The sequence below is a fragment of the Podarcis liolepis genome (assembly GCF_965112155.1).
Source record: "Podarcis liolepis genome assembly, chromosome: 10".
Classification (NCBI taxonomy): Eukaryota; Metazoa; Chordata; class Lepidosauria; order Squamata; family Lacertidae; genus Podarcis; species Podarcis liolepis.
In genome coordinates, this window is record NC_139562.1 from 676,835 (window position 1) to 704,373 (window position 27,539).

The 27,539-nt window shown below is 49.7% G+C and overlaps 3 protein-coding genes across 5 annotated transcripts in view; all 3 read right to left on the reverse strand.

Annotated features, from left to right (window-relative positions):
- The window catches only part of LOC310686842 (uncharacterized protein), a 114,119-nt gene that overhangs the window by 74,501 nt on the left and 12,079 nt on the right, over positions 1–27,539 (reverse strand). The gene's annotated exons all lie outside the window — the stretch shown is intronic.
- Positions 1–27,539, reverse strand: part of LOC310686837 (uncharacterized protein) — a 225,745-nt gene that overhangs the window by 49,433 nt on the left and 148,773 nt on the right. For 2 of the 3 annotated variants that reach the window (XM_083461177.1, XM_083461178.1), the window contains exon 4: positions 509–2,640. In XM_083461177.1, coding sequence (XP_083317303.1) covers positions 637–2,418 — 1,782 coding nt within the window. In that variant the 5' untranslated portion in view covers positions 2,419–2,640 and the 3' untranslated portion in view covers positions 509–636. Of the gene's footprint in view, positions 1–508; positions 2,641–7,254; positions 7,390–9,201; positions 9,341–27,539 lie in introns of those variants that run through there. The other variant, XM_083461176.1, reaches the window with a different exon arrangement.
- On the reverse strand, positions 375–27,479 carry LOC310686961 (uncharacterized protein; the record flags this gene model as incomplete). The annotated part of the gene is made up of 2 exons (XM_083461532.1): positions 375–513; positions 26,383–27,479. One exon carries the CDS (start codon positions 27,477–27,479, stop codon positions 26,505–26,507), a length of 975 nt encoding a protein of 324 aa, XP_083317658.1. The 3' UTR covers positions 375–513; positions 26,383–26,504.

A 27,539-nucleotide genomic window follows, 5' to 3' on the forward strand; every position in this document is an offset into this window, starting at 1 on the left:
TTTACATATAAACACCAGAACAAATACATGACATGCTTTGAAGATGGATTTTCTGCTGAGTTCATTGCTGTGAAGAAGAGTAAACTCTGAAAGGAACATGTCCCACACTCCATACATCTAAATGGGTTCTCCCCTCTGAGAAGAAGAAGAAGAGTTTGGATTTGATATCCCGCTTTATCACTACCCGAAGGAGTCTCAAAGTGGCTAACATTCTCCTTTCCCTTCCTCTGTGAGGTGAGTGGTGCTGAGACAATTCAAAGAAGTGTGACTGGCCCAAGGTCACCCAGCAGCTGCAGGTGGAGGAGCGGAGACGCAAACACGGTTCCCCAGATTACGAACCACTCTTAACCACTACACCACACTGGCTCTTAGATGTTCCTTAAACACTCCATTATAACTAAAGCACTTTCTGCAATCTTTCCCTTTAAACAGCTTCTCCTCTTTGAGGGTTGATGGGTTTGTAGGGTGTCAACTGTTAAAGTTCTTCCTGTCCATGAGTCTGTAGATGTAGGACTTCCATTAGGACTGAACCTCTGTCTACTTTCCTGAAATTTATATGGTTTGTCTTTTGTGTGAGTTTGTTGACATAAATCAAGGCTTCCACTCTGACTGAAGCTCCTTCCACAGGCCATACATTTAAACAGTTTCTGCCCTGTGTGTCTGCTGATGTGTTCTAAGGTGTCCATTCTGACTGAAGCTCTTTCCACACTCCATACATTTAAATCGTTTCTTACTGATGTGAGTCTGTTGATGTCTTCTCAGGTTTCCACTATAACTGAAGCTCTTTCCACACTCCATACATTTAAAAGGTTTCTCTCCTGTGTGAGTCCGTTGATGTTGTCTAAGGTATGCACTCTGACTGAAGTTCTTTCCACACTCGATACATTTATATGGTTTCTGCCCTGTATGAGTCTGTTGATGTTGTCTAAGGTGTCCACTCCGACTGAAGTTCTTTCCACACTCCATACACTGAAACGGTTTCATCCCTGTGTGAGTTCGTTGATGTGTTCTAAGGCTTCCACTATCACTAAAACTCTTTCCACACTCCATACATTTATATGGTTTCTCCCCTGTGTGAGTCCGTTGATGTTGTCTAAGGCCTGCATCGTAACTAAAGCTCTTTCCACACTCCATACATTTAAATGGTTTCTCTCCTGTGTGAGTCCGTTGATGTTGTCTAAGGCCTGCATCATAACTAAAGCTCTTTCCACACTCCATACATTTAAATGGTTTCTCTCCTGTGTGAGTCCGTTGATGTTGTCTAAGGTGTCCACTCTGACTGAAGTTCTTTCCACACTCCATACAATTAAATGGTTTCTCTCCTGTGTGAGTCCGTTGATGTTGTCTAAGGCCTGCATCGTAACTAAAGCTCTTTCCACACTCCATGCATTTAAATGGTTTCTCCCCTGTGTGAGTCCGTTGATGTGATCTAACCTCTCCACTCTGACTGAAGCTCTTTCCACACTCCATACATGTATATGGTTTCTCCCCTGTATGAGTCCGTTGATGCATTCTAAGGTTTCCAATCCGAATGAAGCTCTTTCCACACTCCATACATCTAAATGGTTTCTCACCTATGTGAGTTTGATGGTGTAAAGTTAGGTGCGCATTTTGACTAAAGCTCTTTCCACACTCCATGCATTTAAATGGTTTCTCCCCAGTGTGAGTCCGTTGATGTTGTCTAAGGTTTGAACTGAAACTGAAGCTCTTTCCACACTCCATACATTTAAATGGTTTCACTCCTGTGTGAAAATGTTGATGTTTTCTAAGGGTTCCACTATCACTAAAGCTCTTTCCACAAGCCATGCATTTAAACGGTTTCTCCCCTGTATGTGTACGTTGATGTATTCTAAGGTTTCCATTCTGACTGAAGCTCTTTCCACACTCCATACATTTAAATGGTTTCTCCCCTGTGTGAATCCGTTGATGTGTTTTAAGGTCTCCATTCTGACTGAAGCTCTTTCCACACTCCATACATTTAAATGGTTTCTCCCCTGTGTGAATCCGTTGATGTAGTCTAAGGCTTCCATTGTTACTAAAGCTCTTTCCACATTCAATACATTTAAATGGTTTCTCCCCTGTGTGAGTCCGTTGATGTAGTCTAAGGCTTCCACTATGACTAAAGCTCTTTCCACACTCGATACATTGATATGGTTTCTCCCCTGTGTGAGTCCGTTGATGTTTTCTAAGATATCCTCTGTTCCTAAAGCTCTTTCCACACACGATACACTTATATGGTTTCTCCCCTGTGTGAGTCCGTTGATGATTTCTAAGGTCTCCATTCTGACTGAAGCTCTTTCCACACTCCATACATTTAAATGGTTTCTCCCCTGTGTGAGTCCTTTGGTGTAATTTAAGGTTTCCACTCTGACTGAAGCTCTTCCCACACTCCCTGCATTGGAATCCTTTCTTACCCATGGCAGTCCGCTGATGTATTCTAGGTTTTTCACTATCAGTGAAACTCTTTCCACACTTCAAATCTTTAAAAGGTTTCTCTCCTGTGAGTTTGTTGATGTGAGCTATGTGTGCTCATTCAGTGAAGCATATTCCACATTTCTCACATTTCAATGTCTATTCCTGTCCCCTGGAATTCTGACATTCTTCTGTAACACCTTCTTCAGAGTGGGCAGAGAGGAAGTTCTTTTTGGATTCCAAGGAAGAGAACAAAGGGAAAAGAACAAGTCAAACACTATTTGCCCCTTCTCTTATTTCACACATCTCCTACATTCCCCCGCTTTCTACCCATGTTCCCAATTTTTATGAAATAATAATAATAATAATAATAATAATAATAATAATAATAATTTATTATTTATTATTTATACCCTGCCCATCTGGCTGGGCTTCCCCAGCCACTCTGGGCAGCTTCCAGAAAAACATTAAAATACTGTAATACATGAAACATTAAAAGCTTCCCTAAAAAGGGCTGCCTTCAGATGTCTTCTAAAAGTCTGGTAGTTGTTTATCTCTTTGACATCTGGTGGGAGGGCGTTCTACAGGGAGGGTGCCACTAGCGAGAAGGCCCTCTGCCTGGTTCCCTGTAACTTTGCTTCTCGCAGTGAGGGAACCGCCAGAAGGCCCTCAGAGCCGGACCTCAGTGTCCAGGCAGAACAATGAGGGGTGGAGACGCTCCTTCAGGTATACTGGACCGAGGACGTTTAGGGCTTTAAAGGTCAGCACAAACACTTTGAATTGTGCTCGGAAACATACTGGCAGCCAATGTAGGTCTTTCAAGACCGGTGTTATGTGGTCTCGGTGGCCGCTCCCAGTCCCCAGTCTAGCTGCTGCATTGTGGATTAGTTTTAGTTTCTGGGTCACCTTCAAAGGTAGCCCCACGTATAGCGCATTGCAGTCCAAGCGGGAGATAACCAGAGCATGCACCACTCTGGCAAGGCAGTCCACAGGCAGATAGGGTCTCAGCCTGCGTACCAGATAGAGCCGGTAGACAGCTGTCCTGGACACAGAATTGACCTGCGCCTCCATGGACAGCTGTGAGTCCAAAATGACTCCCAGGCTGCGCACCTGGTCCTTCAGGGGCACAGTTACCCCATTCAGGACCAGGGAATCCTCCACACCTGCTCGCCTCCTGTCCCCCAAAAACAGTACTTCTATCTTGTCAGGATTCAACCTCAATCTGTTAGCCACCATCCATCCTCCAACCGCCTCCAGACACTCACACAGGACCTTCACTGCCTTCACTGGTTCTGATTTGAAAGAGAGGTAGAGCTGGGTATCATCCGCATATGGATGAACACCCAGCCCAAACCCCCTGATGATCTCTCCCAGCAACTTCATGTAGATGTTGAAAAGCATGGGGGAGAGTACAGAATCCTGAGGCACCCCACAAGTGAGGGCCCAGGGGTCTGAACACTCATCCCCCAACACCATTTTCTGGACACGGCCCAGGAGAAAGGAGTGGAACCACTGTATGACAGTGCCCCTGCTCCCAGCCCCTCAAGACGGTCCAGAAGGATGTTATGCTCAATGGTATCAAAGGCCGCTGACAGATCCAGCAGAACTAGGAAACCTTTGTCCCTAGCCCATCAGAGATCATCAACCAGTGCGACCAAGGCAGTTTCAGTCCCATGATGAGGCCTGAATCCCAACTGGAAGGGATCCAAATGGTCCGCTTCTTCCAGGCGTGCCTGGAGTTGTTCAGCAACTACTCGCTCAATCACCTTGCCCAGGAATGGAAGATTTGAGACTCAGTGATAGTTGGGCATCGTGGCCGCATCTAAAAATGGTTTTTTAAGAAGCGGTTTAAGAACTGCCTCTTTCAGCGGGTCTGGAAAGGCTCCCTCATGGAGGGAAGCATTCACCACCCCATGAAGCCCACCGCCCAACCCGTCCCGGCTAGCTTTTATCAGCCAGGATGGGCAAGGATCAAGGAGACAAGTGGTTGGTTTCACTCGTCCAAGCAGTCTGTCCACATCCTTGGGGGTAACAGGTTGGAATTGATCCCACACAACTTGACTAGACAGACTCTAGCACTCTCCCGCCCCGGCCCTGATGCCACGGTGGAGTCTACCTGAGCGACTTGAGTGAATCTGAGTGACTTTATCTGTAAAAAAACTTTGCAAAATCTTGCAGGAGATCATGTGGCCCCTACTGGGCCCTGATGGAGCAGGTGGTTCTGCTAAATTGCGAACCACCTGGAAAAGTCTCCTGCTGCTGTTTTCTGCAGATGCAATAGAGGCGGTGAAGAAAGTAGTTTTCGCCGTCCCTACCGCCACTTGGTAGGCTCAACATTCAGCTCTAACCCGTGTCTGGTCAGCTTCAGAATGGGTCATCCGCCACCGGTGCTCTAGCCGTCTCAACGATTGTTCCATTGCCCTCAGATCCGTGGAAAACCACGGGGCTGTTCGGGCTCCATGCAATCAGAGAGGGTGCTTCGGAGCCAGTCAATAGCCCAGGTTAACTCCACATTCCAGCGGGCCACCAGGGAATCATGGGATAAAGCATCCCCTACCACTCTCTGGAAACCATTTGGATCCATTATATGGTGGGAGCAGACCATCCAAATCGGTCCCACCTCCCTGCAGAGGGGAAGGGTCGCGGAGAAGTCCAGTTGCACCAGGAAGTGATCTCACCATGGCACTTCTTTTGTTTTGCTTTTACTTAGTGTCAGATCATGAACATCCATAGAGGTAAACACCAGGTCCAAGGCATGTCTGTGGCTATGGGTTGTGCCAGACTTATTCAGGGACAGCCCCATGGAGGCCATGCTTTCCACGAAGTCCCGAGCGGCCCCTTGTAAGGTCGTGTTGGCATGGATGTTAAAATCCCCTAGGACAACCAAACTAGGTGTCTCCAGGAGAACATCCACCATGACCTGAAGCAGCTCGGGCAGGGAATCCTTGGTGAAGCGGAGGGGGGGGGGCTTGGTACACCAAAAGGAATCCTGTACTGCCCCTATTGCCCAACTTCCAGAACATGCACTCAGAAAACTGGGTCTTCCCAATAGGACGCCTGGTGCAAACTAATGACTTCCTAAAAATCACTGCAACCCCCCCTCCCCGCCCACATGACCTGGGTTGCTGTGTGCAAGAGAAACCTGGCGGACAAGCAGCGGCAAGGACAGGCCCATCTGCTTCACCCAACCAGGTCTCTGTCACACATGCCAGGTCAAGTCCTCCATCCACAATCAAGTCATGGATCACAATGGTTTTATGGATCATTGACCTGGCATTGCACAGCAGCACCTTCAGGTTGTGTGGGTATCCCTTTGCTGATTCCAGTATCCCGTCAGGTCAAGACCAGACCTGGAGGCAGGGATAGTCCTCAAACAATGACTAAGCCCGCTTCCTCGGTAATGACGTGGTCTGGTCTTAGCGTAGCTCCTCCTCCTACCCATGATCACTGAGGTTGGTTGTCCCAGTACATCCCCCCCGTGGAACCTGCCCCAGCCATTTTGTTTGTTGGGACCCACTCCCAGGCAGCCCTGACCCCTCCCCTCAAAATCAAATTAAAACCTATACAAAAAACAAACTAACAAAACAATAAAACAAACAAAAAAAAGAGAATGTTACAAACACACCATAATTAAATTAAATAAATTTCCGCACCCAACTAAACACCACCCCACCCCTCTTACGCACAGCAAATGAAAAAGCAATGTCATCAAATGATAGTAATGCAGCAGCAACCTTTCCTAATCCTCAAACATCATTAATAGCACAGCATGATCTTGGAATACAGCCTTTTCAAATCAATTGTTTCCTCACAGGAAAGGCAGCTGCTCTCTGTCCATGAAAAGGCCCTCTCTTTCTCTGGTCCATCGTTCCTTTGGACATTCCCCATCCTCTGCATCATAAAGACACTGAGGTCCAGCTCCGAGGGCCTTCTGGCGGTTCCCTCATTGTGAGAAATGAGGTTACAGGGAACCAGACAGAGGGCCTTCTCGGTAGTGGCACCCACCCTGTGGAACACCCTCCCTTCAGATGTGAAGGAAATAAGCAGCTATCTTATCTTTAAAAGACATCTGAAGGGAGGTTTTTAATATTTAACGCTGTACTGTTTTAAACATTTGATTGGGAGCTGCCCAGAGTGGCTGGGGAAACTCAGCCAGATGGGCGGGGTATAAATAATAAATTATTATGATTATATTATTATAATCCTTCATCCAGCCCTGTTTCCACCTCTAGATTTTCATGAATCACCTGCACAGTCCCACTGCCCTCAGGAGGTCCATGTGGACCATTTTGGGAGACCCAGGTCTACATCCTTTCCAGGGACTGTGGTCTGGGTCAGTCAGAGAACTAGTGACAAGGCTTGGTGCTTGGGGTCAGCTGAATGGGTGCTCAGGGAAGCTCCTGTTCTGGGAGATGGAGCTCTGTCTACATGCCTCACATTGCATGGAGAGAGCAGGAGAAGCAGAAGGAAAGCAGCTGGCAAATGGGAATCCCAGACGGAAACACCCACCCCAATTGTTCCTTATAATAATGATGTGCTGCCTGATCTCGTGCCTGTCTTCTGACTATCCTAAAATGACACTGAAAAAGCTGGATATTCAAGGCAAATGGAAAACTGTACTTAGTGAAAACTTCAACCTTGAATATGTAGTGTTGATTTATTGATGGCCTGAAGTTGTGATATTTCCAGAGACATGAATTTATTCCTGTTCTGTCTCAAATATCATAATTATATTATGTCATGGGGTGTTGGGGAGCAGTAGGTCCTTTGCTGGGGGACATGTCATGCACCTTATGGGGTAATTTATCCACCATTGGTCCCCACTCTGCACTCAGCTCTCACCTGTGGCTTCCAGAAGCTGTCAGGGGCCATGATCCCAGGAATGGCTTCAACTGGCCGGCAAAACCAGGTGAGGATTGTTGACGGGTCTCAAATCCTTGGTGGGTTGGGGAATTCTGCTGCCGGTGATGGCAGGCCCTGGTGGATGGAGAGGAGGAGAAGAACAGTGAATCCCACAGTCTAAAAGGCAGATTCTGCCCATTCTGCAGAGGAAAGTGAAGGGCAGATGGGATCGTCAACCGGGGAAGGGAGCCCATCAAGAAGGAAAACTCTGGTCCTAAACCTTCACTGCCTCGTGTCTTATCTTCAGGAGAAGAAAAGGCTATGGAGGAAAACCTACACAAATCCAGAGTGGAGTCTCTAAGATGGTTGGATGGTGTCCTGCACACCTCCTCCAGCCACTCCTGCAGCCAAGCTGGTGCCTAACGTACTGCTCTGCTTTCCTTGGGACCATATTAGCCAGGCTGAGAAGGCGGTCTTGTTGTCTAGGCAGCCCAGGACCCCCAAACACACTGTCCAGCCTGGCAGTACTGCTAACACAGCATTTTCAGGCAGAGAGATGAGCTCAGACCTGTGTATCAAAGTCTCTCTGATGTGGAACAAGGAAAAGAAGAAGTGCTGTTTACATCAAACCGCCTTGAACCTGTTGCGCAATAAACTTGGATCTTCGGCTGAGCTCATTTTCCTCCGCAGGGACCCGCGGACTTAGTCCAACGAGCTGGGTGGCTGAGCAGCCTCGCACCCAGACTTTACCGTAACAATATGAGCAGCGATTGGCTAACATATAAGGATTTAGTAGAGGAAACAAGTAGTGATCCGAAAATAAAGGGCCTAAACGAATTGAAACAGAAGGGAATAACCTGGCTGGAGTATTATCAATTAAAAGCCACCCTTGAAAAGGAGAAAAGAACCAAAAGATTTGACAAAAAAAAAAACCTATCTGGAGAAGGATATGTACTTTTGAATTGGCAAAGAAAGGAGGAAGATATCCAAGAAATTACAGTAAAATGGGAGAGGGACCTGGGACATATGATCAAATCCAATATTTGGAACGAATTATGGACTAAAAATATAAAATTCACAGCTTGTTTCCTTATAAGGGAAAATCTTATGAAAATCTACTATAGGTGGTACCTGACCCCTGTAAAACTTGCAAAAATAAATAAATCAAATAATAACAAGTGCTGGCGATGTAAGGAACAGATAGGAACATACTACCATATATGGTGACCCTTTCTAGAGATACAAAGATTTTGGAACATGATTTATGAAGAGATAAAGAGATTGATAAAAACTACATTTAGAAAGAATTTTTACTCTAAGACTGCCTTTCAAATCAAGTGGTTGCCCCCGTTTCCACCTCTAGATCTTCATGAACCCACCCCAATGGTGCTTAATAATGATGACGTGCTGCCTGATCTCGAGCCCGTCTTCTGACTATCCTAAAGTGACACTGAAAAGCAGGACATACCTGTACTTAATCGTAGATAGCCGTGTTGGTCTGACACAGCTGAAGTGAAAAAGAATAGTCCAGTAGCACCTTAGGGACCAACTAAGTTTGTTCTAAGTATAAGCTTTTGTGTGCATGCACACTTCTTCATATAGTGAAGGGTAGTGGGAGATGGTAGTAGGAGTACCCTTCAGAGAAAAACCCCAACCCACCCTCCCACGATATACAAGGGTCTGGTGACATCTGTTTCAGTGTATCTGAAGAAGTGTGCATGCACACGAAAGCTTATACCTAGAACAAATCTTAGTTGGTCTCTAAGGTGCTACTGGACTATTTTTAAATTTTTTATTTCAACTGCGTCAGACCAACACGGCTACCTACCTGAATCTAGATGTCATGGGGTGTTGGGGAGCTGTAGTTCTCCTTTGGTGGTGGTCATGTCCTGCACCTTCTGGGGTCATTTTTCCATCCTTGGTGCCCACCCTGCACTCAGCTCTCACCTGTGGCTTCCAGAAGCTGTCAGCATGCAACAGGGGTTCAAGCAACGGCTTCAACCGGCCGGCTTAACCAGGTGAGGAAAGCTGATGGGTCTCAAATCCTTGGGGGGCTGGGGAATTCTGCTGCACCTGAAGTCAAGCCCTGGTGGATGGAGAGGAGGAGAACAACCGTGAATCCCACAGTCCAGAAGGCAGACTCTGCCCGTGCGGAAGAGGAACGTGAAGGGCAGGTGGGGCACGTCGACCTGGAGGCTTGTTATCTAGTCCCAGGGTTACTCTGACCTTGAATTATAGATAAATTACAGTATTGAAATGTGCCTGCTCCCACTTCATATTCTGATATTACTCTACTCTGCTTGTCTGTTTCTTACTTGAGTGCTGTTTTGGTTTGCTAAGTCAGGGTTTTACTGTGAGTTACATTTTTGCTATCTTTTTGGGTCCTGTCATGCTTATCTGTCTTCAGTAATAAATTTCTCAGCTGATTTTTTTTTTTCTGCCTCTGAGTGTTTTCTCCTACTCTGCTATCTATACATCAATCATTATGGAGGAGCAAGATCTGCAACCTAAAGCCCTCATCAGCCTCTGCCCTGTGGACCTGAAGGAGCATCTTCACCCCCATCGCTCCGTCCGGACAGGGAGGTCCGCCTCCGAGGGTCTTCTGCTGGTTCCCTTGCTGTTAGAAGTGAAGTTCCAGGGAACCAGGCAGAGGGCTTCCTGCCCCATGGAATGCCCTCCCTTCAGAGGGCAAGGAAACAGGCAACCATCTGACATTTAGAAGACAGCTGTGTCAGGAGGTTTTTAATTTTTGGATGTTTTACTGTCTTGTATATGTTCTGTAGGGACACGGGTGGCATTGTGGGTTAAACCCCAGAGCCTAGGACTTGCCGATCAAAAGGTTGGTGGTTCAAATCCCGTTGCTCGGTCCCTGTTCCTGCCAACCTAGCAGTTCGAAAGCACATCAAAGAGCAAGTAGATAAATAGGTACGGCTCCGGCAGGAAGGTAAATGGTGTTTCCGTGCACTGCTCTGGTTTGCCAGAAGCAGCTTAGTCATGCTGGTCACATGACCCGGAAGCTGCACACCGGCTCCCTCGGCCAATAAAGCGTGATGAGTGCCGCAACCCCAGAGTTGGCCGCAACTGGACCTAATGGTCAGGGGTCCCTTTACCTTTACCTATATGTACTGTAACGTCTAGAGTGGTGCCTCGGGTTACAGGCGCTTCAGGTTACAGACTCTTATAACTCAGAAATACTACCTTTTGTTAACTACTTTGCTTCAGGATGAGGACAGAAATCATGTTCCAGTGGCGCGGTGGCAGCAGCAGGCCCCATTAGCTAAAGTGGTGCTTCAGGTTAAGAACAGTTTCAGATTAAGAACGGAGCTGTAGAACGAATTCCGTTCTTAACCAGGACACTTCCTTTGACTGGGAAGATTCATGCAGTCGCTGTCATCGGATGATGATGGATTGTATCTCAGCTTGTCAGTCACTGTGACATTGCCTTCAAAGAACAAGAGGAACAGAAATGCTTTTGAGGTGCAACTTCTGTATCAGCCCTGAGCGCCATTCCATGGACTCTGCACCCCTGTTTCTGATGACAGGTGTACATTATCCTCATCCTCAGTGGAAAAGACATTAAAGATGGAAGCCTGAGAGAGAGGAAAAGGTTTCTGGCTGCTTCCTGGGTGGGATTGCGGAAACCAAGAGCCGCTTCTGAGAAGGCCTCCCCCCTCCCCTCTTCCTCTGGGGATTTCCTCTCCTCTCCAGGGGACCAGAGGTTGGACTGGGCAGAAGCGCTGTGTCTGGACAGGGCAGGGGCTTATGGGGTGGGAAGAGGATGGAGGTTGCACGAAGGAAGGGGTGGGGGGACAGGACCCCCACTTTCCAGGGATCCCTCTGTGGTCGTCTTGAAAGGGGGGGGGGTTGATTCCTGGGCGGGAGAGAGAAGCCTAGGCGGCCCCTCCGGAGATTCTCCAAGGAAGCCACGATGGAGATGTCCCCCCCCAAGGACTGGTCTTCCTCCCCCCACCCCCCTATTCTTAGCTTCCTTGCCCAGGGGGTGCCCCCTCCTCCCCCTCCCATCCCGGAGTTTCCCCTGCACCCAGATGGCCCCTTGGCTCACCCCTCGCCAGGCGCGACCCATCTCTCCGTCCCTATTGCCCCCCAACGGGAGCAGGGGAGGGGACAGGGGGGTCTCTATCCAGGCGCCTCCCGCACCCCTTAACCCTTTCCCGGCCCGCTTCTCTCCGCGCCCCAGGGATGCCTGCGTGGGGGAAACGGGGCTAGGGAGTCCTCGTGGGTGGGCGCCCCATCTCCGCCCCTTCGCAGCACGCGCGCAGGGATCCAGGCCCCACGGAAGGCGCTTGGGGGAGCTGGCGGGGTCTCTGGGTCCTCTTCTCCCCTCTCCCCCCCCCGCGACCCCTTTACCTTGTCGCCGGAAAACCCCCCCCCCCAACTCACTGACACGTGTTACACAAGCACCACACTCACACACGCATACATTCCCCCTTCCTGACCCTGGAGATGTCCCTTTTAGAGGGACATCCCTTAAAGCCTTCCGTAAATAAGGAAGCGCTGGCTTGACAGCTTCCCGCTATGGCGCTCCGCATCGCCCTATCTTTATTGAGAGTAGACCGGCCGACCGAACTCTGCTGTCAATCGGCGCCCGCCTCAGCCAATCAGCATTGTCGAACAGCGCCCCTTGCGGCGGCCACGCGGGTACTGCAGGCTGCTGCTGCTCTCCCCTTTACCTTGACAGCTCTCAGTACAAAGTTTCCGAGTTCAATTGACCGTGACTGATCTAATCAAATTGTAGCGAGCCGCTTCCTGAAGGCGAAAGTGCTTTGAACTTCAAAACCAATATTCTTTATAAATTCACTAAAAATCAGTCGTACTTCGGATTTTCACCGGACCACTTTTATTCTGCTGGATATTACGAGAACTATCAAAGGGGGGTGACCTGATATCGAGCGGCCATAATCCCTTAACCGGGCAGTCACGTACTCTGTATTCCTTCCTAGTAGACGTGACCACCTTGATAGCCATCGGTGATGGGCTCAGACGGAAGGCTATCAGGGACACAATGGACTGCATATCTTGGTGTATTCTGCGCGGACTCTCACAAAAGACTGTGACCGGATTCCCCTCAGGGGGGCAGGAACTTCGCCCTTTTCCTTTGTCCTCGAATATGACTCATGTAGGGAGGGGGAAGGAGGCTCCGGCCAGGTGTCAAGACACTCAAGTTACCTGTGCAGCTCCTCCCCAACTCCTCCTATTGTTAATGTAATCATGATGTAAATATGATGTAATTCTGAGGGTGTAGCTAAGGGGATTAGTAACCAATAAAAGTTAGGGTCTCCCTTTGTTCGGGGCTTCCATTTTGCTTCACCTTGTGGGCGGTGGGAGTCCTGTCGCGACAGTCTTTCTAAATAAAGACCGAGCCTACTGGCTGCTGTTTTGCTCTGACTTGCTCTGGTCGGTGTCTTCATTTGCCCAAGAGGACCCTTGAATTTCCGTTAACAGTTGGCGACCGCGACTCAGGGACACTTGGTTCTCCTGTAAAGGTGAGAGGGGAGATAGAGGGGATCGGGCGCCACCGGGCTACCTTAGCCTGAGGATCCTTTTCTTCCTCTCCCTGCCTCCTCTTTGCGGGCGGTAATCAACCGTCACCAGAAGCCCAACCAGAGAGAGCAAAGGTGAGGTAAAGCCGGCTAAGGAAAGATCCCGGGATCTACGGGGGACACCAACGGACGTGAGTATGGTTCCGAAGAAAATACATTGGGAGGAGGGTGGAAAATAACGTCTCCACAACAGCCAGATCTTTCTTCTTGTTTCCAACGTTGCATCTGCAACATCTCGAACCTCCTTTCCCTTTTCTCCCCCGTTTTCCTTTTCGGAAGTATGGCCAGGAAAACGTGGTGCTTATTGTTTCTCTGACGTCCTTTCTCGGAGTCGGCCAAAGGCGTCCCCTACAAATCTCTCCTTTTCTCCCCCGCTTTCCCTTTCGGAAGTGTGGCCAGGAAAGCGTGGTGTCTATTATTTCTCTGACGTCCCTTTCGGAGTCGTCCAGGGGTGTCCTTACAAATCTCTCTCTCTACCTTATCTGCCTGTGCAAATGAAGCCGCCCCTCCTGCCCGGCGACCTTTGTTAGGGATGACCCGGGTACGTGAGAACGCAAGGTCATTTGCTTCCTTTCAAACTTTTGTTTTTCTCGGAGCCCGATCTGGCACTGCACTGTGCAGGCGTTCAGTAGGGAAGCCGAATTTAGTCTAAAGGCTAGGCAGGGGGCTGTTGTGGAGGGTAGAGGGGAGGTTCACAATTGGGGCCCCACACTAGGATTAGCTTTGAAACAGTACTGTGGTTTAGGTTTCCGGGCAGCGACCCGTGGTTTAGGTTTCCGGGCAGCGACCCGTGGTTTAGGTTTCCGGGCAGCGACCCGTGGTTTAGGTTTCCGGGCAGCGACCCGTGGTTTAGGTTTCCGGGCAGCGACCCGTGGTTTAGGTTTCCGGGCAGCGACCCGTGGTTTAGGTTTCCGGGCAGCGACCCGTGGTTTAGGTTTCCGGGCAGCGACCCGTGGTTTAGGTTTCCGGGCAGCGACCCGTGGTTTAGGTTTCCGGGCAGCGACCCGTGGTTTAGGTTTCCGGGCAGCGACCCGTGGTTTAAGTTTCCGGGCAGAGACCCGTGGTTTAGATTTCCGTTCAGACTCGAGGTTTTAAGCAAATATTTCGTGGTTCAGAAATAAGTAGAGATTCCACTAAGACTAGGACATTCCAAAATACTGAAAAGATCTTTTCCCACCTTTTCCTCCCAAACCCTCTTCCCTCTTCCCTTGTGTGTGTACGTTCATCCCTTTCCGTCTTTAGTTTTCTTCGCTAGCGAAACAGCAACCTGATAGAAATAAAGGATGGGATCCCAATCTTCCAAACACTCAGACTGGACTCCTCCCGGCGACAAGGCTTCCGCGGAGCCTTTCCGCCACAGGGAGGACTCTGATACCCCTCTTCAATTCGTCCTCTTAAACTGGAAGGAACTGAAAGGGAGGAAGGGGCTCTCAAAGTCCAAGCTGAAGGACCTTTGTAACATCTCGTGGGTTGCCTTTACCCACCACCTAGAGCCAGCTTCTAGATGGCCATCCCACGGCTCCTTTAATCTTCAAAAAATGCAAGCACTTAAAACTTACCTGGCTGATGAGAGGCCCCGACAACTATACTACCTGAACGCCTTTGCCGAGGCCCGCGAATTATTTCAACGGCAGCAAGCCCAAATCGTCCGCCAAATGGCTGTTTTAAAAACAACTGGACCCCCCCCCCCATACGATGAGATTAGGGCTCAGGAGGAACAATTGGATCGAACTCTCGTCCCCTTCTACTACCCCGAACCCGAAGCACCCCGACAGCCAGGGCCTGGTGCGGGAGTCAGAGCGGGAGCCGGAGGGGGAGGCACAGGACCGAGGGAGAACGTAACAAACCTACCAGGCGCAGGACCAAGGGAGAATGTAACGAACCCACCAGCCACAGCCACTGCCCCTCTCCAAAGCGCCCCTAACACACTGCCGCCCGATCCTTCCTCAAGCGCATCGAACTCGGCAGAGAACCAGGCTGACTTGGACCTTGGGCCTTTACTCAATGGGTAGCTCCTAACTGAAGGAAGAGAGGGACCCGTTTCCAGTAGAACCAGAAACAGGGACAATCTGCTAAACGGAGAAATAGAAGGTGCCTTTCCACTGCGTGCATTACCTATACCTCCCGTCAGAGCAGGCGACCCTCCCCGTATGGTCTTTACGCACCAACCTTTCCTTACCTCTGACCTAATGAACTGGTCCGATAAGATGCCCTCTCTACGGGACGACCCAGACAAATGCCACCGCCAAGTGGCTACCATCTTCTCCACTCACAACCCCACGTGGGCGGATGTGCACATGTTGTTGGGAGCCCTTTTTAATGAGGCAGAGAAAAGGGAGATCTTAGCAAAGGCGGGAGAAGCCCTCGGCCGGGAAGGATACCAGCCAAACTGCCCGGCCTCAATGACCCCACTGACCACTCAGACGTTACTTAACGACCCTGACTGGAACTATAACACTACCGATGGCCAATGGGGTCTAAAAATCTTCAAGAAGGCCATCCTAGATGGCATCAAAGCTGCAGGACAGCGAACTGTAAACTGGACCAAAGTCCAAGCGGTCCTTCAAGGACCTGATGAACATCCCTCTGACTACTATTCACGGCTAGTCTCCGCTATTAAGACCTGGGGTGGAATAGACCCGGAGAGCCCACAGCACGAAGTGATAGTCAAAGGGTTTTTCAAAGATCAAGCCACCGCCGACATCCGAAAGGCGTTAAATTCACATCTCGGATACGATGGAAAAACCATAAACGAAATCCTTTCCATCGCAAAGTCCGTTTTTAACTCGAGGGATGAGAGGAAGAAGAAAGACCAAAAACCCGACCATCCCCGAGTATTAGCTTATGCGGCCGCGGTTCCCACCTTCAAAGAAAAGTTTAAATCAGGCGGACCGGAATTACCGGATGAACGCGTCTGTTTCAACTGTGAGGAAGTCGGACACATAAAAAGATACTGTCCTCTTCTGACCAGGCGGTCTGAATATAAAAATTCTAAACCATACAGGCCAGAATACAGAGAAGGTGCATATCCTAGGAGTAGGGAACCTATCTCTTCCTACGATGCGAACCGACCCCCAGCCCAAATGCAGCCCCGTGCGGGACCTCCGCAACCGCGGCCCCGAAACCTACCCTACGGCGCCACCAACCCCTTTAACCAAGGGAACCATCCTACAAACCCGACCCACGAAATGGTGATGGAAGAATATCAGGAACAATGACAATTAAAAGCAGATCCCGCCTCTTTCTCATTTCTCTGCCCGGTCTTGCAATTATCCTCAACAGACCCCATATGCACTATGCAAATCGATGGACAGTCCTACGACTGTCTCTTGGACACTGGAGCCACTTACTCCACCCTCACTAACAGCCATTTAACCCCAGGAGAGGAAACCAAAACCGTGATGGGGCTTGATGGGATCCCCCGAAATTGCCCTTTATCCAAACCTGCAAAGGTCTCCGTCGGACCGTTGTCAGTTAAACATACTTTTCTATTGACCTCCAGCCCAGTCAACCTTCTCGGTAGGGATCTGCTATGTAAACTAAATGCTACTATTCAATGCGGCCAAGAGGGAATTTACTTACATATGCCAAATGACTCCATATTCAACTTCCAAGGAGTCCTGCAAGAAGCTAACAACAAACCCATTGATCTGCCTCCTGAACTTCTAAATAGTGTTCCTTCTTGGCTATGGGGCACTGAATCGACCTCTGTTGGACTCCTAAAGTCTGCAACCCCAGTAAAAGTCAACTATAGGAAAGACCTACCCTTTCCCTGCACTAAACAATATCCCCTACCTCCCGAAGCAATCGACGGCCTCACTCCGATGATCGATGAATTTCTGAAAATGGGAGTTCTAGTTCCCTGTGCCTCACCATGTAATACCCCCCTACTTCCAGTCAAGAAGCCGAATACCAACCCCGTAAAATGGCGCTTGGTGCAAGACCTTCGATTGATTAATTCCTTCGTTATTCCCAGACACGCCGTGGTGGCAAACCCACACCACCTTTTAAGCACCATCCCGGAGGGAACTGTAGTTTATTCCGTAATAGACCTCTGCTCCGCTTTCTTCAGTATCCCCGTGGATCCAGAAAGCCAGTTTCTCTTTGCTTTTACCTGGCAAACAGGCCAATTAACGTGGACCCGGTTACCCCAGGGATATGTAGAGTCCCCAGCAATTTTCTCCTCCATATTACACCAAGATCTCCTTGATGTGAACCTTCCGGGTGGCTCAGCCATCAGACTTTATGTAGATGACATCTTACTCTGTGGACGAGATTTGGAATCCTGTAAATCAGATACTATAACTCTCCTGACAATATTAGCACATAAAGGCCACAAAGTATCCCCAAAGAAGATACAATACTGCCAAAAGGAGGTAAAATATCTTGGCCACATCCTCGGACAAGGTACCCGTGCCCTCACCACCGATAGAATTGAGGCCATAACCAGACTACCCCTTCCAAAAACCAAGAGACAACTCAGGGGCTTCATTGGAATGAGTGGATTTTGCCGAGCATGGATTCCCCGTTATGGTGAGTTCACTCGGCCCCTCACTGCAATGACGCATGATAGCGCCCCAGACCAATTGCAATGGACTGCAGAGGCACTCGAAGCCTTCGAATGCATCAAACGGGAATTAAGGTCATCGCCCGCTCTTGGACTCCCAGATTATAGACTGCCCTTCTCTCTATTTGTCCACGAAAACAAAGGGGTAGCCTCAGGCGTCCTTACACAACCGTTCCAGGGGAGGAACAGACCTGTGGCTTATTACAGCCTACAGCTCGACACTACGGTACTCGGAAATGTAGGATGTCTTAGAGCCGTAGCCGCTGCAGCCTTGCTTCTAGAAAAAGCCCAAGAAACGGTTTTGGGACATGAATTGACTGTAAACGTTCCCCACGCGGTGGCCACCCTTCTTAGCCTACAAGGCTGCCAACGCTTCACGATACAGAGACTGAATAGATACGAGGCTATCCTCCTAAGTCCATCAAACGTAACCATTAAAAGAGTAAATTCCCTCAATCCCGCAACCCTCCTACCCCTTCCAGACGACGGAACCCCACACCACGACTGTAGCCAAGTGGTACGACATGCCGAGAAACCACGGGGAGACCTCGACTATCTCCCTTTAGATAACCCACACCTAGTACTGTACACTGACGGGAGCTCGAAAGTAGTGGGAGGAGAGCGGAAAAGCGGGTATGCGGTCGTTAGTGATACTGATATCCTGGAAGCGCGCCCTGTCCATGCCAAGTATAGTGCACAGGCGGCCGAACTCATCGCTTTAATCCGGGCATGCGAGTTAGCAGCAGGAAAGAGGGTAACAATCTACACAGACTCCAAATATTGCTTCGGTTTAGTTCACGCTACCGGACAAATCTGGCTGCAGAGGGGCTTCCTAACGGCCGCAGGCACTAAGATCGCCCATGCGCCCCTAGTGCAGCGCCTTATGGATTCCATACACCTTCCCGAGGAAATAGCGGTAGTTCACTGCAAAGCTCACACCAAGGGAAAAGACCCAGTATCCACAGGGAATCGCTGCGCAGATCACACAGCACAAGAAGCAGCCCTTCAACCACTAACTTCAGATAATGAATTCCAGGGACCCCAAATTCCATCGGACATAGACTTTGACCTAATGTATAAAACCGCCACCCCTGAAGAAAGGCAAGGGTGGGAAGATCACGGAGCTATCCTTGAGAATGGCATCTGGTACCTTCCCGACAAGAGACTTATAATGCCTAGACTATGGGTGCCTAACATGTCAGAATTCTTCATCAGTGTACTCACTGGGGAAGGGACAAGCTTATAGACTCAGTACAACGCTGCTGGTATGCCCCTGGGTTAGTTCTCGCCGCAAAAACGGCAGTAAAGAACTGTCACACTTGTCAAACCTTTAACCCTAAGCATACTGCCAGAAGTCCACCCGGAGCCAGACCATGGGCTTTTGTCCCTTTTGAAAGTATTCAAGTCGACTTCATAGATTTGCCCCCTTGCCAAGGTTATAAACATGCCCTTGTCATCATTGACCAATTGACCGGATGGGTGGAATGCCTCCCAGCTCGCCGAGCTAATGCCCAAATGGTTGCAAAGACTCTACTCCACGAAATAATACCACGCTTCGGGGTGCCGAGACGTATAGACAGCGACAGGGGCTCTCATTTCACTTCAGAGATAGTTCAGCAAGTCGCCAAAGCCCTAGGGATCAAATGGAAACTGCACACCCCATACCATCCCCCACCCTCAGGGCAAGTTGAAAGAATGAATCAACAGCTGAAATCACAACTAGGAAAGCTTTGTAAGGACTCCGGAATCAAGTGGATCAACGCTCTCCCCTTAGTTTTACATAATCTCAGAGCTTGTCCCCGGGGAAACTTAAACTTATCCCCCTATGAAATACTTTTTGGTAGGCCCTCCCCTGTATATAATACTCAATTTCCAACATCCGAGTTAGAGGTAGGCGAGTCAGAACTAACACAATATGTGATGCACCTACAGAGGCAACTCATTCGTCTCCACAGATATGCTGCCTCAAGCCAAAACATCCCTCTAGATGAAAACATCCACTCGTACCTACCAGGAGACTGGATATTAGCAAAAACATATCACAAGGTACCCTTACAGCCCACCTGGGAGGGCCCCTACCAAGTACTGTTAACCACTCCAACTTCTGTTAAGGTAGCGGAAAAGACAGCCTGGTTGCATCACACCCACTGCAAGCCGGCTTTGCCACCTGAACCCACACCGGACGAGTCGCCCTACCACGTCCCACGCCAACCAGCAGACGACGACAACTGCAACGAGCAGAACCAACAGACCGGACCAGATCGGGGCACGAATCGGGCCCAACAGACCGGACCAGATCGGGGCACGAATCGAGCCCAACAGACCGGACCAGATCGGGGCACGAATCGAGCCCAACAGACCGGACCAGATCGGGGTACGAATCGGGCCCTACAGACCGGACCTGACTCACCTCTCACATCAACACTTTGGTCTTCCGAACTCATCACTACACCTAGCCATAAAGATAAACCCCCCATCCGCCTGAAACTCCGCAAGGTATCACCGCTCCCCATTTGACAGCTCTGCAGTTTGACAGCTCCACCACCCGCCGCTCCCCATTTGACAGCTCTGCAGTTTTGACAGCTTCACCGCCCGCCGCTCCCCATTTGACAGCTCTGCAGTCTGACAGCTTCACCGCCCGCCGCTCCCCATTTGACAGCTCTGCAGTCTGACAGCTTCACCGCCCGCCGCTCCCCATTTGACAGCTCTGCAGTTTGACAGCTCCACCGCCCGCCGCTCCCCATTTGACAGCTCTGCAGTTTGACAGCTTCACCGCCCGCCGCTCCTGATTTGACAGCTCTACTATGACAACCACCATACCCATCCTACTCCTCCTCCATTTCACCACCACCTTTTCCCAGAACTCCACGATCACACATCCTTCTTGCCCTGGACTACAAACTGAATACAAATACCTGAACTTTGGCATCGTTGATATGGTAAAAAGAGGGACATTAGACCGCCTTGGGGATTTCGAATTCTGCTTGCCAGAGACCCGCGTTCTCCTTCGGCACTCCGTTTCACCGATCCTCTCCGCACACCAAACCTGGGAACTCTTTGTTCGCTCACCATCCTTCCGACCTCTGGGCAAATTCATACTCACCAGAGACGGGCCTTGGAACCGTGCCCAATGCCTCAATGGCTCTTACGTACTTTTCTCCGATGGTACACCACAACAATCGCTGAACTGGACTGTCCTCGATACTAGTGGTGGTAAGTCAGTCTATACTGACCAAAACCACCCCACCGACCGTCTGATCCACGGATTCTACTGTCAAAGGGTAGATTCTGCTCCCCGCCAAACCATTTTACAAGGCATCTGCCTCCGAAGGTACTGCTGCGTCTGGGATATTGGATTAGCCTCCAATTGGGACGGCAAAATGTACCTAGAAGGATGGCACTACTCCGTACCTCCTACAGCAGAATGGGACACCACCGGCCCCCAGAGATGTGGAGGCCTTGCCACAAACTTAACCTACTTGTTGCGCCAAGACCCCCTTCATCCTGCGGGCACTGCACCTCGACAAAGGGGGGAACTGTCAACGTCCCAGGACTCCAACAACAACGACCTCTTGTCCACCTGGCATTCCAACACCTATGTGAAACTGATCTCCCAAATTGCAAGACAAACAACCACCAACGAATGCTGGATCTGCGCCAACGCTCCTTCACACCTCCACAGTGGCATACCATTCCTTGGAGTGCCCCTCACCTTGGAACAACATCTTTCCGCTGATGTACGGTCCTGGAACCTGACCGCTGTGAACTTAACTCATCAGTACATCTACCTGACAGGACCCACAACAGGCGACCTCTGCCGGAAGTTCAGCGGCAACGACAAAGTTATCGGCGAGAGCACCTGTAAGTATACCCTTGATATTACCTTAAGCGGCAGGATAACCCTATGGCACCAAGGCAACCCTTCCACCCACCCTACCTTACTGTCCGCTTGGAAACGTGTGATGAACTTGCCTGACTCCTGGGACCCTTCCCCGATTTCCCAGTGCTTCTTCCGCACCTTCCATACTGGGCGCATAGACTCGTGCCTGCAGGGGCTGTTCTGGATTTGCGGCCACCGCGGCTATACATGGGCCAGCCCCCACTGCCGTGGCACCTGTTACCTTGGACTAATCTTACCTGGGGTCCGTGTTACCCAAGAACTCCCCCCCGGAAAGAGGCGCAACAAGAGAGCGAAAGACTTGTCAGAACTCTCCGATGTTGCAGCCAACGGGGAAACTTACGGTCGGGCCCTCTTCCCCGCTTATGGAGCCGGCTCCAACCACGTCGATATCCTCAAACTGACTGACATACTGCTGAACTTTATGGAAGAATCCAATGCAGCTACCCAATCCATCTTAACTGAATTAACAGAGGTCAGGCAGAATTCCATCCAGAACCGCCTTGCTTTGGACTACGTACTCGCCTCGACTGGAGGGGTTTGTGCCCTCATAGGAACCGAATGCTGCACGCACGTCACTGATCAGACCTTGAACATCACAGGGCACCTTAATAACATCTACAAACTGACCGATAAACTCAGGGATATCCAACACGAGGGCCTATCGGACACCCATCTCTGGAACTGGCTACCTGGGTCGACTTGGATAAAGCAACTTCTGGGGAACGGCCTCTTAATATTGATCACTGTTGCCATCTGCATTGCTTTCTTCTGCTGCATGATCCACTGCTTCCCGATGTGCTGTCAAACTTGCGGCTCTTGTCTTCCTATCCTTCATCCGCGATCGACCCCCATCTACAGACCACCGGCATCAGAAATCCAATCAACTCCCATCGAGATGGGACCCTTGCACCACCTCCGGACCCTGGACTCTAGGTATGACATGTCAAGCCTCTATTGATTATGCGGAGAGAAGGATTGCGCGGTTTTCCTACCTTCGCAATCTTATCTCCGAAGGGGGGAACTGTCGCCGGAAACCCCCCCCCCCAACTCACTGACACGTGTTACACAAGCACCACACTCACACACGCATACATTCCCCCTTCCTGACCCTGGAGATGTCCCTTTTAGAGGGACATCCCTTAAAGCCTTCCGTAAATAAGGAAGCGCTGGCTTGACAGCTTCCCGCTATGGCGCTCCGCATCGCCCTATCTTTATTGAGAGTAGACCGGCCGACCGAACTCTGCTGTCAATCGGCGCCCGCCTCAGCCAATCAGCATTGTCGAACAGCGCCCCTTGCGGCAGCCACGCGGGTACTGCAGGCTGCTGCTGCTCTCCCCTTTACCTTGACAGCTCTCAATACAAAGTTTCCGAGTTCAATTGACCGTGACTGATCTAATCAAATTGTAGTAAGCCGCTTCCTGAAGGCGAAAGTGCTTTGAACTTCAAAACCAATATTCTTTATAAATTCACTAAAAATCAGTCGTACTTCGGATTTTCACCGGACCACTTTTATTCTGCTGGATATTACGAGAACTATCAAAGGGGGGTGACCTGATATCGAGCGGCCATAATCCCTTAACCGGGCAGTCACGTACTCTGTATTCCTTCCTAGTAGACGTGACCACCTTGATAGCCATCAGTGATGGGCTCAGACGGAAGGCTATCAGGGACACAATGGACTGCATATCTTGGTGTATTCTGCGCGGACTCTCACAAAAGACTGTGACCGGATTCCCCTCAGGGGGGCAGGAACTTCGCCCTTTTCCTTTGTCCTCGAATATGACTCATGTAGGGAGGGGGAAGGGGGCTCCGGCCAGGTGTCAAGACACTCAAGTTACCTGTGCAGCTCCTCCCCAACTCCTCCTATTGTTAATGTAATCATGATGTAAATATGATGTAATTCTGAGGGTGTAGCTAAGGGGATTAGTAACCAATAAAAGTTAGGGTCTCCCTTTGTTCGGGGCTTCCATTTTGCTTCACCTTGTGGGCGGTGGGAGTCCTGTCGCGACAGTCTTTCTAAATAAAGACCGAGCCTACTGGCTGCTGTTTTGCTCTGACTTGCTCTGGTCGGTGTCTTCATTTGCCCAAGAGGACCCTTGAATTTCCATTAACAACCTCTTTCTCCTCGCTCCCGATTCTCCTTTCCTGCAACATCCACGGGGGGGGGGGTCCGCTGCCTCCTCCCTCCCCTTTCCGAAAGCGCCCCCCTAGAGCTACGGGGCAGAGCAGCAATCCGGAGTGGAAGCTCCACTTCCGGGAGAAGCAGAAAGGTTGGGAGGGGGCTCACCCCCCCCATTCCTGGAACAGAAGCCGGATTGGAGGAGGAGGAAGGAGGGGTGGGATGTTTGGGGGCGGGATCTGTGGTTGTGGGGGCGGGGTGAGAGGAGGAGGGGAGGGAAAGAATTGAGGGGGGGAGAGGAATGTTTTCCCCTCCCCCTTCCTTCTGGAATCAGCAGAGCGGGGGAGGAGCTGATCCCGGAGATCCGGCTGCAAAGTGGGTCCCGTCCCTCCTACAAGATTTGCATTGCAACATCCTCCCCTCCCCCACCCCAGCCACGAGTTTAGATCCCTCCGTTTTTTAGGTCTTGGTGCTGTTCAAACCAGGAACGGGGGGGGGCAGCTAAACGACTCCCCCCAAATCCCAGCTCCCCACCCCAGCCTCTGACTCAGGCCAGGACAAGGACCGTGGACACAGGCCCCGTCCCTGCACAACAGCCAAGAGGCTCAGAAAAGCAGTCACATAATTGGAGCCAGAAGCGGATTCCAAAATCTGAGGGATCCCTTGGACCAGAAACAAGGAGACCAGCCAGGAAGAGGAGAGCAAAAGAGCAGCCAGTCGGCTTGGTCTTGATGGAAGACTGTCGCCACAGGACTCCCCCCTGCCCCCAGGTGGAACAAGATGGAAGCCCCCAACAAAAGAAGACCCCAACTTTTATTAGCTGCTAATCCCCCATGCTACACCCCCAAGACTACATCATGACTACATCATTGACACATCACACAGAGGAGGTGTTGAGGGAGTTGTGATGGTAACGTGAGTGTCTTGTCGAGAGCCAGTGGGGTGTAGTGGTTAAGAGCCGTAGATTCATAATCTGGGGAACCAGGTTCGCGTCTCCGCTCCTCCACATGCAGCTGCTGGGGTGACCTTGGGGCAGTCACACTTCTCTGAAGTCTCTCAGCCCCACTCACCTCACAGAGTGTTTGTTGTGGGGCAGGAAGGGAAAGGAGAATATTAGCTGAATGAATGCTTCGGTCTCTGGCTGTGCTCCTTTTGTTCCGCAGGGACCTGCAGACTCAGTCAGACGAGCTAGGTGGCAGAGCAGCCTCACACCTAGATTTTCCATAACAATGTCTTATATAAATAATAAATGTTCATAAATGTACCAAGCAAGCGAATACATAGATATGTGGACCACATGTCTGGAGCAGCACAGGAAGACCGTCCTGAAACCATTTTGACTCCCAAACTGACCAAATGTTTTCTCTGCAAGGAGGGAGGGGGTGAGAGAACCTTCCCATTGTCTCAGGAATTGGGTAATCACCATCTCAAAGGAATGGCCAGACTACCAGGAAAGGGAATCAGATAAGGCATTATCAGATATCCTGGCAGACAGGAAAAACAACAACATTCAAATTTCTGTTGTAGACCGCCTTTTCTGTGATGTAGGTATGATTTTTGTAGTAGGTCGTCTTGGGTTACGCCCCTTCTGTGATGTATGAATGATGTATGGAGGGGTGGTCTGGAGCTCCAGGTCAGGGAATTTAAAATGTCTATATAAGGGCTGGCACGCCTTGGTTGGGGTTCCTCCTCAGGGGCGCATCCTGTTGCAACAGATCAATCAAGATCAGGCTTACTAGCTGCTTTGCTTCTCAATAGTCTCTGGATATCTCTGTTATTTCCTCCTACCGATGGAGAACCTACAAGGGACTCTATAAAGGGCTCTTGTGTCCCCCATAAGGGAAGAAGGGCAGCTTTTGTTTACAACAGATGGCACCCCAGATGGGACCTTCGGTTGGCCGAATTCTGGGGGCAAGGAAGGACTGGTGATCCAGCACGCACCAGGCCATTTGCCAGGAGGAGCCACCAGTCCTCCAGTGACCCCAGGGTTTGGAAAGAACTGGAGTCCCAGCAGGGCTAACCAGAGGAAGCAACGCTTGATCAGGCCGGCCACAAATTGATTTATTTTTTAAAATAATCTTTATTGATTTAAATTACACACATATACAAAGAATTTGGAATCTCATACTGCATCTCCCCTTCTGGTCTGCTCCTCTTTTTCCCTCTTTCGCCTCATCCCACCACCAGTCCCTGGGCTCTGAGCCTTCTTCCCTTGTGGGTCCCCCAGCTGGTGCCTCCCCCCCCCAGCCAGTCCATATCAACAACAGCAACCACAGCACTGTGGTCCTCTGGTAGGAAAACTCCCGAGTAGCATGTTTGAAGCAAAACTTCTGGGACTATGGAAAAATACACTCTTTTCCAAACCCTGGAATAAGCAGGAGCTCTGGGGTTGCCCCATGGGGTTCATGAGTGAAGATGACCCCCCCCGGAGACTTCCCTGATACCTACAGCGCCTCCTTCCCCCTCTTGAAATTAGGCTTGGGGGGAAATCTCCCATTCAATTTCAGTATTTCAAGTCTTCTTCAGAACGCGCAGGGCAGGAGGCAGCGATGAAGTTCTGGTGAAGAAGCAGTGCTAGGAGATCATGCGGTGGGGGGGTGACAGAGTTTGGTGCAAAAACCAAAGGTACTTTCATCTAAAGTTATACTCATGATTGTGAGATGTTGCCTTCATTATTTCATTATTATACAGTTTAACATATAAACACCAGAACATCAAATATACCTCATGCTTGTAGGAATGATTTCCTGCTGAATTCATTGCTCAGGGTGGACTCTGAGAGGAAGACGTCCCACACTCCATACATCTAAATGGGTTCTCCCATGTGAGAGTCCCTAGATGTTCCTTAAACACTCCATTGTAAAGAAAGCACTTTTGCAATCTTTTCATTTAAACTGCTTCTCCTCTCTGAGTTTGTGGATGGTTTGAACGGTTTCAATTCCTAAAGTTCTTCCTGTCCGTGAGTCTGTTGATTTAGAACTTCCACTAGGACTGAACCTCTATCTACTTTCCTGATATTTATAAGGTTTGTGTTTTGTGTGAGTTTGTTGACATAAATCAAGGGTTCCACTCTGACTGAAGCTCCTTCCACAGTCCATACATTTAAATGGTTTCTCCACTGTGTGTCTGCTGATGTCTTCTAAGGTTTCCATTATCACTGAAGCTCTTTCCGCACTCTATACATTTAAATGGTTTCTCCCCTGTGTGAGTCCGTTGATGTGTTCTAAGTCTTCCATTACGACTAAAACTCTTTCCACACTCTATACATTTATATGGTTTCTCCCCTGTGTGAGTCCGTTGATGTCTTCTAAGGCTTCCATTATCACTAAAGCTCATTCCGCACTCTATACATTTATACGGTTTCTCCCCTGTGTGAATCCGCTGGTGTAATTTAAGGTCTCCGTTCTGACTGAAGCACATTCCGCACTCCAGGCATTTATATGGTTTCTCCCCTGTATGAGTCCGTTGATGTCTTCTAAGGTTTCCATTATGACTAAAGCTCATTCCGCACTCTATACATTTATATGGTTTCTCCCCTGTGTGAGTCCGTTGATGTCTTCTAAGGCTTCCATTATGACTAAAGCTCATTCCGCACTCTATACATTTATATGGTTTCTCCCCTGTGTGAATCCGCTGGTGTAATTTAAGGTCTCCTTTCTGACTGAAGCACATTCCGCACTCCAGGCATTTATATGGTTTCTCCCCTGTATGAGTCCGTTGATGTATTCTAAGGTTTCCATTACCAGTAAAACTCTTTCCGCACTCTATACATTTATATGGTTTCTCCCCTGTGTGAGTCCGTTGATGTCTTCTAAGGTCTCCATTAAGACTGAAGCACTTTCCGCACTCCAGGCATTTAAATGTTTTCTCCCCTGTGTGAGTCCGTTGATGTTTTCTAAGGTTTCCATTATCACTAAAACTCTTTCCGCACTCTATACATTTAAATGGTTTCTCCCCTGTGTGAGTCCGTTGATGTGTTCTAAGGTTTCCACTATCAGTGAAACGTTTCCCACACTCCATACCTTTAAATGGTTTCTCCCCTGTTGGAGGTTGTTGATGTGAACTATGTGTGCTCATTCAATGAAGAATATTCTGCATGTCACACATTTTAATTTCTATTCCTAATGGGGGGGAAAG